The sequence below is a fragment of the Catharus ustulatus genome, chromosome 1 (assembly GCF_009819885.2).
Source record: "Catharus ustulatus isolate bCatUst1 chromosome 1, bCatUst1.pri.v2, whole genome shotgun sequence".
NCBI lineage: Eukaryota > Metazoa > Chordata > Aves > Passeriformes > Turdidae > Catharus > Catharus ustulatus.
The window spans coordinates 114,040,044-114,060,965 of NC_046221.1; the positions used below are offsets into that span (position 1 = coordinate 114,040,044).

The 20,922-nt window shown below is 40.8% G+C and overlaps 1 protein-coding gene across 1 annotated transcript in view; it reads right to left on the reverse strand.

Moving 5' to 3' along the window:
- Positions 1-8,301: 8,301 nt before the first annotated feature.
- The window catches only part of CHST9 (carbohydrate sulfotransferase 9), an 87,113-nt gene continuing 74,492 nt past the window's right edge, over positions 8,302-20,922 (reverse strand). The window contains exon 5 of the mRNA XM_033070507.1: positions 8,302-9,729. Within this exon, the coding sequence (XP_032926398.1) occupies positions 8,632-9,729 (1,098 nt within the window). The 3' untranslated portion in view covers positions 8,302-8,631. The remainder of the gene's footprint in view (positions 9,730-20,922) is intronic.

Here is a 20,922-nt window from a genome sequence, read left to right on the forward strand (position 1 = left end):
TATTTTTAGACAGTAGTCTGCCCTGATTAAGTAATGAATAAATAAAAGGCAAATTTTCCCCACTCTTTCTTTGTGTGTAGAAGACACTGAAAGTCCTAGACTAGTTCAGAAGTTTTGGCACACCATTGATTCACTCAGGTTTTGTGATGAGGCCAAAAAGGGAAAAGGGGAAAAAAAAAAGCCTGTGAAACCCTATAACTGTCCAGTCTCAGTGGTTTTGTTACTGTGCCAAAATAAGGGGTCAAGGCATAATAGCACTAGAAAAGCTCACTTGCTGTAGATTTTACATAACAAGTTCCCAGCTTCTCTCATTCAGCTTGTGCCTGTTTCTGCAACCAGGGCAGCAGAGAGAGCAGATTTTAGCTGTAAATGTGTCAATGGGTAGAGCTTGTTTTCCTTTGGTAAATTAAAGAAATGCCTTGGTGCTTTGGAGCCAAGGGTGGCACAGAAAGTAAAATTGAAAATTCTAGAAAGAATCTCTGAAAATGTACCAAAATATTCCCTCTTTTTCTCCAGATCTTGCTTGGAAAAGTATGGGTTAGACAAAGTAGCTTCTGCTGCTTCCAATTATAAGTATGTTTAGGGGTAGATTTTTATACTAAAAGTCTGTGAAGCACAGCTCCCCAAGAACTGGGTTCTTCAGCAGCACTTAGGAGTATCCCTTAGGGCCAACCTGCTTTTCAGAGGTGGCCTTTGCAACTCCCAAAGATGTGCCATGCAGCAGCAATGGCTCAGCCCACCTAAAAGTTTTGCCTGCTAACTTGCAGGTTCAGTAGCCTAACATACATCAGCTTAAACTGAAAATTTCAGTGCTAGCATCACTTTTAAATAAAGCAAGGCAGAAAACAATTTGTGGGCCAGATTCTGCTTGGTAAGAGTGCTTCCATTAGGGGAGTTTCTGTACTCAGGGGCAGCGCATTGTCTTGGACCCACTGTAGCCACTAGACTGGAGACAGACAAAAAGATACATGGAGAAACAGAAGCCTTGTTGGCAGCAAGTCTGAGACAGAGAAAAAATTTATCTAACTTTGGTTCAGTGTTTGTGTTTTCCCTGCTATTCAGGAGGACCTGCAGGGATCACGAGGATTTTGAGAAACATCATCCTCCCTTGGAGCTGAGCTTTTGCTCTGCTGCAGCCTGAGAGTACTTTGATCAGAGATACAATAGCAAACCAGTAATTTATTATTGTTCATTGTCACCTCCAGCCACAATTAACATTTCCCCTTCTCATTAGAAGTTTTTCCTCTGTCCCTTTTCTGTTTCACTTTTTTGTTTTTTGCTTTTTTAAGAGAATAGCAGAAGTCATAACAAAGGTGAAGCTTGTGTGTGGCTTGGAGTGCACTATAGGGATAATACCATAACTTCCTTGGAAGCAGACAGATGCTGTATTCCTCCGCCTACTTCACCCCCCTACCAAGTGTCCCACCAGGAACTCTTCCCAAAACCTGTAGCTGTACCCATGACCAGAAAGAGGCACAGCTGTAAAACTGCAGACCCAGTTTTGGACCATCCTGCTCCAAGCAAGCTAAAGAAGCAAAAAGACAGGCTGTGCAAGAGGCAAACTCGCAGTCCCTGCAAATAGTTTAGGTTTGCTTGGAATAATGCTGTGTTTCTGCAACATGCTAACAGGATGTTTATGTGCATATGTTTTCGTGCACATTTAAGGTCTTTAAAGTCAAATGCAGGACTTTAACTCTGTAGCTGCCACTACCATTGTTGCAAAACCTTTGTCTGGGTGTCATAAGACTGACATACAATACTGTGTATGTGCACATTCATTTATAAAACATGTGCATCTATTTATATTGCATTTGTGCAAGCTTGTAGGAAGGGAGCTATATAGTTGAACTCAGCTTTCTGAACACTGAGAAACACAAATTTTTTCTCAGATGAGCTGTAACTTATGATCTTTCCTAGAACTTGAAAATCTGTCTCTGTGCATCTGCTTTTGTCAAAAATGAGATAATTCAATATGCAGGTGCTGCTCTGCAGACATCCAGTTTTTGCATCCAAGTGACAACCCTGAGATAATTAAATCTTTAGCATTTAATATCCTACTGACATGTATTTATAATCTACTGAGTATTGATTTGCCTCTCTGTGCGCTGAAATGCCCTGGTAAACCAGCTTTGCTCCTACACCTTACATCTCAGAGTGCTGTTTCTTGAATGCAAATTATACAGGTCACTCAAAATTTACAGATCTTGGGAAATGAGCAGTACTGTGAGCTTTTGTGGAAAATGTGGCTTCTGCAAGGAATTTGAGAGAAAAAAACCCGAGCCCTGAGACAGAAGGAATTTTTACATGACAAGGTCAAGCCAGATATGTGTGCACAGATGGTGGCTGACAGTACCATACTCTCAGGCAGGCTTATTAGTGCAGCCTCAGTGCCATGATAACATAGATGTGCTGGACTGGAGGTGGCTCACACTTGTCAGCTGAGAGCAACCCGGCAATTGGTCTCACCCATTTGTGCTGACATAATTAGAGAGGGAGGGAAATTCTATGTGAGGAGACAGAGGAAAGGAAGTGACAATTACACATACTATAAAAAAAAAAAAAAAAAAAAAAAGCTATGGTCATGGCCTTGAGATTTTTCCTTTCCTTTGTAAAGACCCCTTTCCCTCTCTCACAGTTGTTAGTCATCATTTTTTGAAGATAAAAGGAAGAAAGCAACATAGTCTGTCTCATTGCCATCCCTGTGTTATTTGTAGCCTCCACAGGGTCACAGAAACAGTGGCTATGTTACTAGGAGATAAATCCTGAGATGTTCCAGCATGCCAGGTAAAGTGGAGTCTGTCACAAGGAGTGGCAGGACCTCAGAAAGGGCTGGGGGAACACAGCCCTGGGCACTGGGTCATGCAGCTCTGGTGTTTAGGACTAGGCAGGAGTTTGCAGTGGATGGGATCCACTGCTTTTGCAGAACCCTCTAGTTGAGCATCACTTTATTTACAGCTACTACACCAAAATAAAACAGCCTCTCTTTCATCTGAGCTCAGAATAAATTGAGACAGCAAGATTCTCACCCTGTCTGCTCTCCCAAAGGAACTGGAGGGACACTTTCCCCACGTCAGACATCCTGGCACTGGTTTTATGCTGAGGCAGTGCCTGGATAGGCTTGACAGATGCACAGTGTTTTGAAACAGAGCTTGCATTCTTAAGGCTGCCAACTGCCCAGAACAGAGCTGAATGATGTGTTTCTCATCTGGAGCAAAGCTGGGAAGTCCCCAGCTTCCTCCAAGCCATTGGAAGTAAAGCATAAGGAAAGGCAATGAACATCCTGTGAGTTAAATTCTGAACTAACACTTAATTTCTAACCACTGCTCTTTAGCCACACAGGTTTAATGATTTTAGGAGAAGACACATGGTGTAATTTCCTCCCATTTACAGGACCACTTTACCAGTGGGGGCACCAATGCATTTCATGTCCCACAAGTGCATGAAGTTACAGAACCTGGATGAAGACCCAGATCTCTTAAGTCCAAGTCTGTCACTCCAGCCACAAGCAGAGCTACATCCAACATTGAAGAGATACGTGGAACTCACTTCAATTATCTACATTGCCAAAAGCACAACTTTTCTCTCGTAAAACAGGTATTTGATAACCAAACAATCTAAGACATTCTCATTAAATTAAATAATATGACTGTTTCCTGAATTCACCCACTTGCACACATTTCTGAAGGAAAAGCAATCCCAGATATCTGGGGATATAAACAGATGTCCTCTGCTTAATCAGATAGTTCCACCTCCCAGTAGTGTGTGTGCCTGCCCTGCCCTCTGAACTGTACATTAATTGGTTGATATAGGAGAGGTGCATCCATATTTGTAATGAAATATAATGATTTATGGTCAGATTTCAGACTTTATGTTCCAAGACCAAATCAGTTTGGTTCAGAAGGCATCACAGGAGTTATAAAGTTGATAAACTGGTATTAGCATTACAGTTTAAGAGACTTTTCTGATGTATTGTTAGCCTTAAGGCACATACAACAAAGATGTTTATACGTAACCTACATATACAATACAAAGCTCTATGAAAATATTTTCCCCTCAGTCTTATGCAAAGTGTCACATTGCAATTTTCAGTTAAGCTGCATTTAAAATTAAAGCAGTGATCTCCAATGACATATCACCAAGATAGCTGAGCCTGAGGCAGGAGTAGCTCCAATAAATTTAGCCTTTTGGGGGAGTTCCACCAGAGGAAATTTCCAGGACTATGTGCTGTGTTTGACTGCACTGTGGTTGCACACCTCTGACTTTCAGCAAGCAACAGTTTAGCAGAAGTTTTAGAAGAGATGAGTACAATGGCTATGTCTGAGCTTTGCAAGTCAAATCCTACCTGGAAAAAAGAAGCTGCCCTATGTTGATGGGAATGCACACCTATGAAGTTTAATTTATTTTTTAAAATTGATTTATTATTTTAAAAAAATGTTATTAAATAATTTGGTTTCATTAATACTGATTCGTTTGAGAAGAAAGGCAGATGTAGAACATTAGGTTCTAAAAATCAAGTTTTAATTTCAGGAGGGATGCATGACTGTCTGGTGTTTGGAAGAGATACATGAGCCAAGGGAGCTTTCTCCTGCCCTTCCAGCCCTCCCACAGACTCCCTATGATGCCTTTACAGCACATTTGACTTGCTCTGACAACTGACCTGCATTAGAGAAGTGCTCAGAGATCTTCAAATGAAGAAATGTTCATAACTAAAAAGCATTTACTGTAATGAAGCCCCTTAAAAGGGGCTCTGTATTCCACAGCTGATGTCTAGTGTAGATGTAATTGCACTGAATGTTGTGAAGTGTATTTTCATTCCTCTTCTGCATACATTATCTATAATTTTCTGAGTAAAACAAACATCTGTGCACAGTTGTGGAGATGAGATTTTGTGCTTGTTATGACGGACGACCTTCAGTTTTTGTTTTTGCCCAGGATTCTTACAAAATATAAACAAAGTTACGATGCAGCCTCCCACTTTGACCTTTTAAATTTTACTTTTAAAAATAGAGGTTATCTTTTACACTGCAAATTATGCCTTTATCTCTTATAATCCCATAAGTCAGATATCACAGTCCCACTTCAATTATGCTAAACTCTTATGTTAATTTTAAATCATGTAACTTAATTCCTGGCAAAGCAGGCTGGTGATTTTCAAAATGTGGTTAATGAGGCAAAGTACCATCTAGATTCTGCTATTGAGATCATCTGAATCCCTTAGGTCGCTGAACATGACTATGGAGAGGCTCTTCTTTACAAAAGTCTGGGTTAGATTCTCAAAAAATGAATTTTTAAGTGCAGTTAGGGGCTATGAAATTTGAAGTTGAACGTACAAAGAAGTTAAATTACTTTCACTAGAGCCATAGAACAACAGTGCAGCTAAAACAATTACGCCTCTGTGCACATACATGCTTTAAAGGCCTTAACTGGTGTCCTCCCCTGTTAAATCACAAATGCAAACCATACCAGATTTTCAAGATGACAGTCTGGGGACCTGATGTCCATGGATGTATGCAAATCAATGTCATTTTTCCTATCATTTGCAGAAACCAAACATTTGCTAATAAATTTTTTTAATCTCCTCCCTGACTCAAACAATAGCTTTATCTAAGTCCTGCTAGTAGACAAAATCTTATGAGACTGTGCAGCTTTTTCAATGCAATTACAGCTGCCCCCCAAACCTCTGTCATTCTCTGATAAGAAGGCAGAAAGTTTGCCACTAAAATGAACTCAGTGTGAAGCTTAAGTTCTTCAGAGACTTTGTCATTTACTAATATTAATTTATTTCTCTGAACTGAAGTATTCATACCTAACTCATCTATAAATTGGCCTCTGTTCTTCATTAGCATGTTGCATTTTTTTCCTCATGTGCTTTTTTGAAAATACCACTAGTGTGCCATTTTTTTGTCTATAAATTTTCAGTTAATTAACACACATCCACAAGAGACAAGACAAGGTAAATGTATAGACACCCAAAGGTTGGTGGACATTTATCTTTTATTTAAATTTATTACATTCAGTGGTCTTCTTATAAGGCAAGACAGATTCACTCAGGATTGGAGATTGAATCTAGTACTTAAAAGAGCAGAGAACCTAGAGGTCATACCAAGGTCAAATCCAATGCAGTTTTCACATGAGTTAGAAGGTAGCACGGTACAAAATCAAAACTTTCAGGAGCTCTTCTTTAATGTCCTGACCCACAGTTGCACTTGAGAGCAACAGCCATGAAAATGCACAGTTAAGTTAAATAAAAAAAAAATCCTTCAAGGTAAAGACAAATGGGAACTCAGTGACAGCCATTAACAGCATGGCTGGTGTGGCAGCACAGTGGCTCTGTGCTGGTGTCCAGCACAAAAAGGAATACAAGGAACCATCACCTCGCCAGCCAGGGGCTCAGCATCAGTCATGGAATGTCTGTGCCTCAGGCAGACTGTGCAGCTCTGGCACACTCCAGGAAGGAAAACCAGGAGGGATTTCTGGCAGGGAAGGTGGGACTTGAACCATCCTGTGTTAAAAGGGGGAGATTTTTGTTCAGCTGAGGAGAAACATGCATGGGGGAGGTTCAATTATCAGATATATCTCCCAAACACTTCTAGGTGTTAACATCTGTGGGTCCACCCACGCACAGCAACAGCTCACACAAGTAGCAGTGTGTGTGTTTACCTGTCCAAGGCATCCTTCCAGCTTCTCACTAGTGCTGAGCAAATCTCCACACCTCATATGCTGATGGATGGCTTTTTGCTTCTCCTCTTTGCTCCATGGCGTCAGGGAACAGGGTGGTTTAAGCTTATGGGTATTGCAGACAGCACAACCCCTGACTTGGGCTACCCAGTGTGCTTTTGACTTTTCCCCTTGGAGTGGTTTGTCCTGCCACAAGGAGAGATGTGCAGAGCCTGTTTGGTGGCACTCTGGCACCATGGAGACTGGAGGTGGCTTTTTTCCTCTTCTGAGGAGAAGATTCAGGAAGAATCAAGCAGCGAGGGTACCTAGGAAATGATCTGTCCTTTCAGTTGGGACCCACAATTACTCCTGTGAAAGGACTGAATCTGTACATCCTACTTTGCCTGAGATGAAGGAAAAGACAACAATAATAGCATTAGTTGGGAACAGAGGGAGAGGACATTTTACTTGCATCACTTTCCCTCCAGGCTGTTTCCTCACACTACAACTGGCTATATTGAGACACTGAAGCAAGATTCCCCAAACTATTTCAGAAAGAAAGGCATAGGTGACATCTTTATTGTGGAAAGGCATAGACAATTTTCCCTATCCATTTTAGGGATTTGGTATAGTGATGGACTTGGTAGTGTTAGGTTAATCATTGGACTCAATGATGTTAGACACCTTTTTCAATGGTTCCATGATCCTATGGTTTGGCAGAGATTTCTCCTCCTCCTGGGACACCGTGGCCCAGCCACTGGGCAAGACAAGTTGCAGGAACAACTGCATGTGCTGGTCAGGCAGCACTTGTGGGAGGAGAGAGAAAGGAAGGGTAGAAAGTATCTTTTCCTTTTAAAACCAGATTCTGTACGCATCTTCCTCTAGGACAAATCAGCAATACACATTATACAACATAAAACTGCACCATGCACCCCACTCCTGGGGCTTGGTGACTGCTGGCAAGGCAGGCAGCACAGCAAAACACAGGTGACTTCAAGAAGCTCTGGGGGCAGGACCAGTTTATAGGTTTGGGAGGCAATGGGCACACACACCTTGTCTGTAACAGATTACTGGGAGCTGGGCTGATAATCAGACCTCAGCAGACCCCAGAGAATGCTCACAGCAGTTGCACTGAAGTTGCTTCTCAGTGCAGAGAATATCCCAGAGCTGCCACACTGAAACTTTTTCCATTTCACCAAAAATGAAGAGTACCATGAATATTGGGATCACAGTATCATATGTAATGATGCACTGTGCATTAAAATCTCAATTTTTTTGAATGCAGCAGCTCTCTGAAAGGAGGGTCATACTTGTCAACTCGAGTGCATCAATCAAACTGAGGTAGTGGACTGGTCCTTCACAGGCTTACCCAAATTTACTCTGCTCATCAGCTGAGGTGCTGTGTTATTTTTAGTTCGGTGCATTTGTATTCAAGAGCGTCTTTCAATAAAAAAATCAGGTCTAAAATTGGCTACAGTCTAATAGTAATCAAAAAATCAAGCCTTGCAGCTGAGAACATTGTAAACATTTTAGAAAATTAGCCAATGATTCTTTATTAATAAGTGACATAAAGTAAAAATACATTCAAAAGTTTTTCCAAAACCCATTTTTAAAGCAAACACACCAAAAAAAGAATCATGCCACTCTGAGGTTTTTTCCTGAAACCATTAAAAGAACATTAGGTAAGCTAATGCAACAGCTGTCTGAGCTACTGCTTCCATAGTATAATCCATAATGGTAAAAGCAGCTTTTTCAGGCATTTTAGTGCAATTTATGCTGTTTACAGGTCTTTTCTTTCTTTGCATTCTCCATAATTTAATATCAATTGATATCACTCTAGCTTATAAAATCCCCACTAATTCAAGACAACTCTACTTAGCAGTAACTTCATTTCCTTTCAGGGCTTTTATCAAAGTAGTTGTTTTGAATCCCAAAATGATAAATATCTAATGGAAGCCTGAAGTTATTCTAGTGCTATACAAGTGGTGATGTATAATTGAACATTAAGTAATCCAAGTAATAGAAGTCATAGGTCAGCTGTCTCTCCTCCTTAGACAGTTCCTTTAAATATTGCCTTACTACTTCTGTACTTGTTCTCTCATCAGAGGAATGTCTGTCTTTGAATTTAGGGAACTTCAGATTGGCTGGAGCTCCTACCAGCTGCAGAAAGTAATTGGCATCTTCTTCCAGGGTTTCAAACTTTCCTATAAAATCATAGTTGATGAGGCAGGGATAGCACAGCTTACTGACTTGCTCCCAGTGAATGTCCATTCCAACTGGTCGGTGGGAATCTAACAAATATTGGATAAACTCCTTGAATTTAACTCCTGATCCTGTTTTCAATGCTTCTTCATCTGCATTATGTCTGTACTTTTTAATTATTGCCTTCCCAAATACTGGATGGTAATAGCTGTTTGGATGTTCAAACTTATCCCTGAAGGCAGATACCAGTCTTTCCATAGGGTCACGTACAAATATAAACTTGGTGTACATGTTCAGGCGTGTGTAGATCCCTTTTAGGTCATAGCTGTCCAATTTCCTTAGATGCTTTCCATAGTGCACATCGTCATGGGAGATGTTGTTTGCTGAAGCAGCGAGTCCACTGAGCACCATGAGGACCCTTTTCCAGTTGGAGCAGCCTGCTTTGGGCACCTCACAGTACAGAACCTTGTGCCTGTCCTCCACGTAAATTCTCGACACCAGGTGCACCAGATGGGTTTGTAGCTTCTTTCTGCTGTTGTATTTCCTACAGAAGTCCTGCAGGAAGGCTCTGCGCTTTTCCTGGGCGCTGTCTATGTCCTGCCACTCGCCACCCTTGACAAATGTCTTGTTTAATGGGTGCAGAGCAGGAGGTAAATACACCCCTCTGAACCAGCTGAGAGGGGACTCACTCGTCCTCTGCTGCTCAGGCACTCGGTTCCCCGAGGAGGCAGCTACCACTCCGAAAGGGTCAGCCCTGCCCTGCCAGTGCCTGCTGCTTGAGACAGCCATCTCGTGGTTACTGAGGCCCACAGGAGCACTTCTCCTCCATGCTGCTTTCCTCGGCATCCCCAGAGGCTGCAGAGTGAAATCCTGCAAACATGGAAAGGATCAGAGCTTAGAGCACAGTGACAGCAGTGACAGCTGCAGCAGCAGCGAGGATGGTGGGGTGTGCTCATAACCAAGCCACATCTGGTACCTACAAAGTCCCTTTTGAACTGCTCAATCAATACACCTAATTTAGGAACAAGTTGAGCTAATTACTGAAATACATGCTTCTGAAGATTACCTGTTAGCACAAAATAGGTCTCCCTACAAAAAAAAAAAAAAATTAGTTCACACCTCTTAAGAAAACAAAAATGGTTCACACAGGGTGGTTGATAGTCTTGGTAGGGGTGGCTTTTCTCTACTGAACACATTTTCCCCTGTGACAGCACTGGCACTGGTGGAGTTGCACAGTTATTCTCTGGAGTGCCCTGGCACAATCACAGTAACAGGAGTTGGATCTACTCCCACCACTGAGACTTGGAACAGCCCTTGTCCCCAGCAGGGGACAAACCCAGGGTTCCTAAACATTTGACATCAGTTGGTTTGAGCAGGGTATAGTGACAGACAGAATTGTCCCTCCAAAAGGGTCCTACTGCTGTCTGCATACAGAGAGGTAATGGAAGTGGATACACTGAATGTACATACAGGTGTCTGTGACACAGATGCCTGCACCTCAGCTGCTTTCACAGATGATAAGGAAAAGTAGAAGCCTTTGGAGCCTATTCCATCTGACTTATTTAAACATCAACATTAATGACACCAACTAACTAAACATCAACTAGTGACCCTGCAAAGAATGTGAAAAGATGAGACTTTCCTCCTAAACATCTCTGTGTATGTCCCCACCCATTGTGCAATCCACAAACTGCAGGAACAGCAAAGCTTGCATCTGTTTTGATGTAAAATTCTTCAGGGTCTTGAATCATGCAAGTTGACTGCAGAATTTCTTGCAGTATGGGTATTTCTGCTCACTCATTCCTGAGTGGATTCTCTGTGTCTGTTAAGCCTTGCAGATTTTTTGTCCAGTTGGTAAGAAAGCCTGATGCATTGGGACACCTCCACAGCTGCTTATTTTCATTACACATCTGGAGAGGAAGGATGCTGATTGACAGGTTTTCAAACATCTTATTGCAAGTAACAGAAAAATGCTTAGATGGACAGACAAACACAGACTACCTGACTGCTCCCATAAGTCTAACTTTTTTGGAAATCTACATAAAAAGGCTTTTCTGGCATAAACTGATTAAACATTTACTGGAAAGTTGATTTGTGCACTGGCAGATCAAAAGTGTGAATTTGGGGAGATGTTAAAGTTCATAGGCCAATTCAAATGAAGCTGTTAAAAATTCAGAGGAAAAATATAAGAAATGATAATGAGTGGAACACAATTTGAATTCCAGTTTGAAAAAAAGCCTATGAAAAAACAAGCAGTTCAAGGAAAAGTTAGCATATGTTGCAGCGTAATAGTTTCCCATAACAAAAACAAATGTAGGGGATCAGGCTTTTCTGTACTGCTGCAAGCCACTGACAAGCAGGTCGTTTTGCCACTGAACTGATTTTTGTGTTGGTGAAAAAAAAATGAAAGAAGAAATTAATGGAAGACTTGCATGTCTGTGAAAGAGAAGGCATGTTGGTGTATTTGGAGATGCAAAAGGATACTTGAATTCATTGGATTTGATGTGGTCAGCTTTTCTAATATATTTTTAAAAAATATATTCTGTTTAATATTTTATTCTTTAAAACAAATGAAACACATGTGTCTAGAGATTTATCCCTTCTGCCCTAGGATGGAAATAATTCAGGAGCTAAGTCAGTGTGTAACAACAGAAAGCAGTGGTAATAGTAAGCCGGGGTGTGACTATGAGTCTAATGGGAGTTTCAGCATCACAGTGAATGGCAAAGTGCCATTCTTGCAACTGCTACTGCAGAACCACAGACTTACAAATAATTTAAATGTTTTTAACTTAAAAGGGAAAGCTGGAACTTAAAAAGGTGAGATAAGAAATATGGGATACTCAGAAACCAGCTACACAATACAAAGCTCAACAGAACTAGGAATAAAATTGTAACAGTGCTGAGGTAACTAAAGATTGTAAGCTCCTTAGTACAAGTCTGGTAATTTTGAAAATTTAGAGGACAGTCTCCAGTGGTAGATGGCTGTAATACTACATCCTACTCATGTTGGTTAATATAAGTTTTTTATGATCTCCATGAGGGATTGTGTCCTTGCAGTAAATGCTGGCTGTAATTTGGTGTAAGAATAGCAATGGATAGTGATATTTTCCAAAGGCATAAATGGCTGGTACATTCCCATGGAAGTTTTCTAACTCCAAAAAATTTAAAAAGAAAAAGAGGAAAGAAAGAGATCAAACCTTTCTATACACTTGCCTGAGTAACTAGGTTAGTACCTAATATAGGTGAGATGAATGAAAAGATGAATCAAGCTTTATTTTGGATGTGAAATATTTATCTAGACAGTTTTCCTAGGAAACGAAGAGAAATTGTTTAATAGATAGTGCCATGTTCCTTAAGCAAAGCTGCCTGACAGTCTGACACTTATCTGCATGAAAGAACTGAAAGCCACACACTCTGAAAGGATTTAAATATTTTATGACACCAGTCTTACATAAAGAGAGGTGCCTTCTTTGGCTTGCTCTCGGTGTCAGTGAGTTTTTGTTGTGCATTTTATGACACTTTAAAGATCTGAACATCTCCATGTTATATTTTTTTTTCCCCCAGCAATAACAGGTAAACAAAAACTTGTGAAAACAATAAACACTTTTAGAAAACATCCATATCCGTATCCATACATCTAAATTCCTAACAGTCCATCCCACAGGCATTGTTGTTCTGGAAAACACCTGAACATACACCAAAGAGAGGCAGCATGCAGGCAGTATTGGATCCAGATCCAGACTCTGGATCCAGATCTTCCCAAGGAGACAGCCCTTACCAAACTCTTTGAGCCAAGTGTCCAAGGGCAGGGATGTCCATTTATGGCTTTTTAAAGAGCTGCTAAGTTTGGGAACCAGCTGCCTGACATGGGAGATGAACTTTGGAAAGATGCAAGGCTGTCCTTGAGACATGCTGACAACCTGTGCAGCAGGTTGGGTACATTTAGTCTGAGAATTGAAACCCTGTGAAGTGTTGCACCTTTGCCAGTAATTGTGCAGAGATCCCTGGCCTCTGTTTGCATGAACACATTTGAAAGGAACGTAAAAAGTGGCCATGAACCTAATTTAGAAGAGTAGAAGAATAGAAGAGTATGCACATTGCCTCTGTCTCACTTTAACGGAAGACAGATTTAAAAGTGAGTTTAAATTTGAGGAAAAATTGAATAGAGTATTTGTGTGATGTTTAGCTACTGGCAAGCAACTCAGTGAAGCTGCTGAAACAAAATGCATTTTAGAGTAATTAATAGGTTCATGGATTTTTAAAAAAATATATATTTTTATTGCTGGATGTTCTCTGCTCCTCTTCATTCACAAAAAGATTTCTCCTCACTGTAAAAATAAGTAGCCAATACCTTCTTTTATACACATTGAATCTGTCTTTTCCTTTAATACCTTCACAAGCTACTGGGATAGAAGAGATTGACTACTGCCAAGAATGGTTAAGACTCATCCAATTATGCTGTGTGGTGATTTTACAATACATGGGTGGGATCTCATCTAGGCAGTTTGCAATTAGAGCAACTCCCCATGCAGAAAGATAATGATGTATTGGAAAGGCTGATATTCCAGGGCTGATTTACAAAGATTTAATGGCCTGCAGTGCAGACAGCGCTGTTCTTCTTAAAAGCCTTAGTGCTGGATATTCATTTTTTCTAATAAAGATAATAAAATTAAATAAGCCCAACAGAAAACATAGCATGAAGAATAGTAAAGGAAAGAAATACTCTGTTTTCTTGTGCTTTTCTCTGCTGCCAACTTACCTGTTTACCTAGGATCTCTCTGTAGAAAACTGACAAAGAGCAATTTGAGGTTAATTTTCCAGTTCACACTCTGCCTCTAAATTGATCACGGAGCATATATAGATGAGTCTCTTAATTTAGGTTTTTAGCTGAAGGCAGCTTGAATACTGGGAGAAAATAAAACAAACATCCTCTTACTTGGATGGTATGTATCTGTGAGTCTTTGAAAACTTTGGAACCAATAGTTTCAGGCTAAAACGTCAAGTTTTTCACATAATGGTTGGATGGGGCTCTGAGCAAACTGATTTAGTTCAAGATGTCCCAGTTTATTGCAGGTGGATTGGACTAGTGGACAAGTGACCTTTGGAAGGTACCTTCCAAACCAAACTGTTCTGTAATTCTGTGATAATTGTTGGGCACACTTAGAAGAATCTCTTAATCAGAGGACCATGATTGTGGCAGATAGCTTAGATTTGGTATGCAGTTTAAACATGAGGAAAAGTTGAGAAGATTCCTATTTCAGCAAGCCAGTGAAGCCTGGATCTGTTACTACCTCCCTTCAGTTGTACAAGCATGACAAGCTGTACTTGTATGTGCAAGTTTTCATAAGCCTGCCAAAAGGGGAGATTATCCTAACTTCTTTTGTGCCAGAAGACTCTTTGGGAAATGTAACTCAGAATGGCCAGACTCCTCTACTACTACTATGCTACCTGAGCTAACATGTAAATATGGTCAGAACTCTCTCATGTCATAGCAGTTGTTTAGTGTAATGTTGGTGAGCTAAACAAACTCCCACAGGATCTCCCAATGGAGAGACTATTCAGGCTGGCCACAAGTGACAGAAAATATTTGCTGATGAGGTGCTTCACCTTCTGTGCAGTGGAGATACACTTCTTAATTCATCACTTGTGCTTGTATCAGCTACTCCAAAGATAATAGGCACCACTAACCCCTCACCTCCCAGTAGAGCCATGAATTTTTGGCTTATCTAATTTATTAGGGCATATCACTGATGCTACATTCCTCAAAAGCCAGAGGCAAGACCTTACTGTCACAGATACCACATTTTCCTATGAGATATGTATCCCTAAAACCCATGTGCTTGTACCAAGCATCTCTAAGATTACTAAATGGGTTGAGGGAAAAAAAAATAAGAAAAAAGAGTATACAAGATACTCAGAACTTCATTCAGAGACTAAAAGGCAAACCTCATAGTGTGTAGCTGAATTCCAATTAGGTTCAAAGGAGATCCTTGTGAACTCTGAGCCAGACACAAAATAGAGTAAGTGATCATAGTAAGAAAAAAATACTGCAGGTAAATTTTAATTAACAGATGCCAGTAATTTTAAATACTGCTTTTCAAAACACAGCTTTGTGAATCAGTGACTATCACGCCTAGAATCTGTTAGCAGAAAGTCCAGCATCTCATTGCACGGTGACTTGGAGTTATGGCAAGAATACAGACCAAGACAGTGAAGAAGGAAAGGGCAGAGGGAAAGAGACGGGTTTTTTTCTTGTTATATGCTGCGGCCAAGCGTCAGTGATTGGTGTGGAAAAATTTGAATGAAGAGCCCCAGTCCAGAGGAGGTTTTGGAGGAGAAGAACCCAGGCCCACAGGCAGTGGGGAAAGTGGAGAGGTCCAGTGGGGTAAGATGAACAGTAACACTATCACAAGTATAGTAGCCTACCGTCCCCACTTAATAAGGAGAGAGGAGAAATCCATTTCTATTTGCCTGAGACCTCACAGATACCCAACTCCTGGCTCTGCACCAGGTTCCCCTCCTCTCCCTGCCCTGTCTTCATCGACAGAAAGCACGAAATCATGCTAATGAGGCAAGACAGTCTGCACGAGCCACTTCCACAAGCTGATTCACATGGTCAGCAACTTGGATGAAGGAAATTAAGCTCTAATTTACTTGCCAATTCTCGATCAAATCTGGAATTAACTCCCTCCTGTTTCCACCTTCACAGTCAAAGCGTTTGGATTCTCCAAAGCATGCCTTGAATGGGAGGAATAAGACAGATCAAGGCATAAATAATAGAAAAAAGTAGCAATAAAGATGGTATTATTATCAGAAACCAAGTCTTGTTTGGCAGATTAAAGATTCACCAATACAACTGCAACCAAGTATAGCAAGTAAAAAAAAAAACAACACTCCACTCCCTTACTCCTAATAAATAAATAATAGGGAAGGTCAATTGATAGCAATAATAAATTGGTTTCAGGATAGTGCAATGCTGATGCTGCTTGCCTTGCCTCCTGATAACAGTTTTATGGTGCAGGTTCTTTGCACTTCAATTTACAGACTTGAGAACAAGCACAGAACCACTGCAGCCCATACAACTAGTGTTTGGGCAGACTCTGCAGCCACCTGGCATGGAGTGCATGTCTCTAGATGTGCAGCTAAAATGCACTGTAAATAAAAGGCAATTTTCAGGTCATGGACCTCTTGACACTTGGCCATATTTAGTCCAACTTCCTTCCTACCTAGCAACACTTGTTTTGCATACAGGTAAACCAGTGTGTTCAAGCTATTTAATTCTGAGCTCAGTTCTCCTCTGTATCAGTAAAACCCAAGTCAAACACTGTGGTCAGTGGCCAGAAATCTTCACCAACACTCACTCACATTTCTATGCAGAACAATCTCACAGGAAAGCAATTTAAACAGCCTGAAATTCAAAACTGACTAAAGAAAGCATGCAATATTCATTTTATGAGGCAAAGGGCTTGATAACCTTATGTATGGAGGGAGCTTAAATCTGAAGATGACACTTTCAGGCAATCTCTGTATATTACATATTGATCTCTTATTTTAACTGATTAAGTAATGCTAACATGCCTACTTTTTCATAACTTCGAGCACTGAAGCAAACCAAATGACCCAAACAGTTCCTGCTCTTGACAAATCCAATTCCCAAAATTGCTATTTTCAAGTGTATTTGAAACACGTATTTGAAACAAAAGAATGTCTCTCGCACGTTCAGAAGTCAAGTCAGGCAGGAATTTTTGAGCACATTTCATATTACAGACATCTATTTTCCTCTCCAAAGAAAAGGGACACCAACACTTTTTATCCAAAGAGGGATCATGTCTCAGCCCTTGCTGATCAACACCCAGCCTGTGTAGGAGAGACCAGTGCCTATTTCCCTGTCTGCATGAATAGACATATTTTGCAGGAAGTTATCCAAACTGCTGGGAGTTAACCCTGCATGCTTGGACTGAAACTCTGGCTCCCATTTTCCAGCAAGGGCTTTGAGAATCTAATGCTGTGCTTCTGCAAAGCAGAATTCCTCACATTAGTGGCTGTGGCAAGATTCACAGGGATTTTTTTTTTCTGGTAAACAGAATCCATCTCTATCTTGTTTGCAGGTAAACATACTTATCTTCCAGCATAAATGAGTAATCTTGCTCTTTTAGAAATAATAAGAAAAGTTTCAAATGAAACTAAGTTCAGATGAAGAATATTAATGTATGTTCAGGCATGAAGAATTCAATTTCTTCCAAATTGCTTTGAAAGAGATACTAAGATCTCTAGAGGTCTCAAAGCATTTTCCCTTCAATCACAATTAGCATTTAATTCAAATTAGATTACTTTATTGGTAAATAAAAAGGAAATAGAAATATAAATGCACTCTAGGTTGGCAAATAGCTCAAATACATGTTTGCCTACATTTGTACACTTTTAAACAAATTTGTGTGTTCATTTCTAGACAGAAATAATAATACTTGAGAATTGATTGCATTCATAAATTACAGTGGGAAAAAATACACTGTGAATTGGCAAAGGGCATTATTCACTGTACACTCCATCCTCACACTCACTGACCCTGTTTCACTGGCTGGCTAAGTCATGTCTATCACAAGTAAAAGAAAATACATCAGCTTATTCTGTAGCAGATTTTTGTGAGGCTATCCACTCAATATGCATTAATATGCAAGCAGTGCCACAGCTGACAATATGCCACCCAAACAATAACTAGTTCAAGCACCATCCCTCCTTGAAGCACAGGAATCATAAGAGCAGCACTGTGTTCGAGGGCAGCTGCACCCACCAGAGTGTTTGGTTTTATCCAAGTCCCTTGACCTTCACACTTTATTTTTCCATGTCTGTAAACCAAGGAAAGATAATAATTGCCTAGCCCATGTGAATATTGTGATTCCTACTTTCTGATTAACACTGGTAGAAAAACCTTGCCATTTTACAGAGAAAGACACAGAAATCTGGTAACTGGGATTGCAGCACAACTTCCCAGTCCATGCTGCCCTTTATTGCTCAAACCTCACACCATGTCTTTCAGTACTTTTGTTAAGCATTCAATCTGTTGCAGATTCTAATGCTTGGGTTTTTGTTTTTTTTTTTCACAAAAATAATAATTCTTCATAAAATTAAAGATATTTTTCTCTTCAGACACTGCACTTATGTTCCTGCCAATATAGCCCGATAAACAGTTTCCTCCACAAGAGACTGAAAAGTTTCTCACATAAAAGTGCCTTCTGTACTTATTTAAATAGTAGTTCCTCCTGCATTTTTTTCTGAGAGTCACCATCTTGGTCCTATATATTAAGCACTAATCAGTGAAGGACTGTTATGTTATTTGAACTCAGAGGGGGCAGAGAATGTTATCAGAAGCAGCCCTTATCAGCTTGGAAGAATTAAAATGCTTTGTGTTGGGAAAAACTAAACATTTTTTTCCCAACTGATTTTTATCTGATAATATATCAGATAAAAAAATAAAAATTATTTTTAAAAAATGCAATTTCTGCTTACTGATAAACAAAACATGCAGTGGGAGTACGAAGGGTCTCATATTCAACCAGGCTGGGCTCAGAGCTGTCTGCCTCAAGTAAACAAGTGAGAACCTACAGGACATGACCAGCTGACCCACCCAGTGGATCAGGGAAAAGAGGAGTGACTGGAAAGCTGTCCAGTGAAAAAGGACTTGGGGGTGTTGGCTAACAGCAGCTGGCTCTCAGCCACTGTGTATGCTCATGTAGCCAAGAAGGTCAATGGAATCTTGGTTTGTATCAAAAATCATACAGCCAACAGGACTAGGAAAAGGTTTGTCCCTCTGTTCTCAGCACTGGTGAGGCCACACTTCAAGACTGAAACAAGGAAAATTTCCCTTGGTGGAAAAGGATCAGCTTAGAGAATATTTAAACAAACTAGACAGAAACAAGTCCTTACAGAACAGAAAAAAGGAGCTTATGGAATGCACCCATGAGTGTTGAAGGAGCTGGAGGATGTCACTGTGAGCCTATCCTTGCTTATCTTTGAAAAATCATGGTGACTGGGGAAGGTTTCCTGAGGACTGGAAGAAAGAAAACATCACTCTTATCTTTAAGGTTGGATAGCAAGGAAATTGCAGGTTGATCACCTTCACTTCATCACCTGGGAGCATGACAGAGCAGCCAGTTCACCTTGATGAACTTCATGAGGTTACTGTTGGTCCATTTCTCCACCCTGTTGAAGTCCCTCTGAATGAGAGCACAACCCTCTGTTGTATCAGCAATTCCTCAGCCCAGTTTTACATCCTGTGACAACTTCAGGGTACACTCCATCCCATCATCTTTGTATGTAATGAAGAAGTTAAATGGTATTTATTCAGCTGTGACCCATGAGTACTCCATTGGTGATTGTCCTCCAGCTAAATCTCATGTTGCATGGATTTATGGAGGGGAAATTGAGTCTGACCCGTCTAATAGCCCTGTACAAGGAGATGACTGGATCAGTGGTGAGGGGAGAGTACTGGATCTTTTTATCTCAAATTTACTAAGGCTTTTGGCACTCCCATAACATCTTCACGAAGAACAAGTTAGGTAAGTGCTTAGTGAGTTGGACTGACAACTTAAACAGTTCTGCACAAAATGCAGCTGGAGGCCATTCACTACTGCCCCAAGGTTGATGGTGGGTCCAAAAGTGTCTCGTGTCTTTATTACTGACCTGGATAATGAGACAGAATGTATCCTAACCAAGCCCGCAGGCAATACAAAATTGGGAGGAGTGGCTGATACACCAGAGGGTTGTGCTGCCATTCACAAGGACCTCAACAGACTTGAGAAATGGCTAAACAGGGACTTCATGGGATTTGACAGAATGGAATGCAAAGTCCTGCAGCTGGGGAAGAACAACCCCAGGAACCAGCACAGGCTGGGGGCTGCAGAGTGGGAAAGCAGCTTTGTAGGAATGGACCTGAGGGTACTAGAGAACAACCTGACTGTGAGCCAGCAATGTGCTCTCAAAGCAAAAAAGGCCAACAGCATCCTGGGATGCATTAGGCAGTGCAATTCCAGCAGATCAGGAGAGGTGATCCTTCACATTTTTACAGCCCTGGTGAGACACAGACACACTGCTGTGTCCAGTTCTGGACTTCCCAATGCAGGTGACATGGGTGTACTGTGATGCCTCCAGTGTACAAATGGACATGGAGGTAGACATGCTGGAGTGAGTTCAGTGAAGGAGCAAGGTATTTAAAGATTAGAAGCATGTGGCATACAAGCAGTGGCCAAGAGAGTTGGTGCTGTTTAGCTTGGAGAAGAGAATGCTTGGAGAGATCTTATCAATATATATATAACCTGGGAGGGAAGAAGTGGGGGAGTGAAAATGATGGTGCCAGACTCCTCTTAGATGTGTCCAGTGATAGGACAGGAGGAAGTGGGCACTAAGTGAAACATAAGGAATGCCATATAAATATAACAAAATACATTTCTACTCCATGGATATCAAGCACAGGCATCCAGGAATGTCCAGGAATAGAGGAACAACAATACTTGAAGGTACTCAAAATCCAGCCAGATGTGATCCTGGACAACCTGCTCTATGAGTAAAGGGATAGACAAGATGATCTCCAGAGATGTGTTTCAACCTCAACCATTTGGTGATTCTATAAAGCACATGAGGATGAAACAATTGTTCAGTTTGTTCAGTGGACTAAATGCATTAGTTCTCTCATAGATTTTCAAACTCTTTATTTTTGGGGGATAAAGTATGTAACACTGAGGAATATGACCTCAAACTGGGAAAACAGAAGCAAGGGCCATACCTATCAGATAACCTCAAAGTGGCAGGACATGGAAGCTGGCATAAATGGACTGAAGTTTTTTTTAGCTAGGTCACATGAGACGATGAAGGAGATAGAGGAGAGTACTGGAGTAAGCTACAGTAGTGCACAAGGGCAACCAAGGAGTTTGGTCTGAACTGTGAAGATTTATATGTGCCTGCAGCAACCTTCAGGTCATAAGCTATTCTTCATCATGGTCTGTGCAACAGACTTATATTGTCATTTAACAAAGGTTTGAGTTGACTTTGACTTCTTTTCTTTGGCAC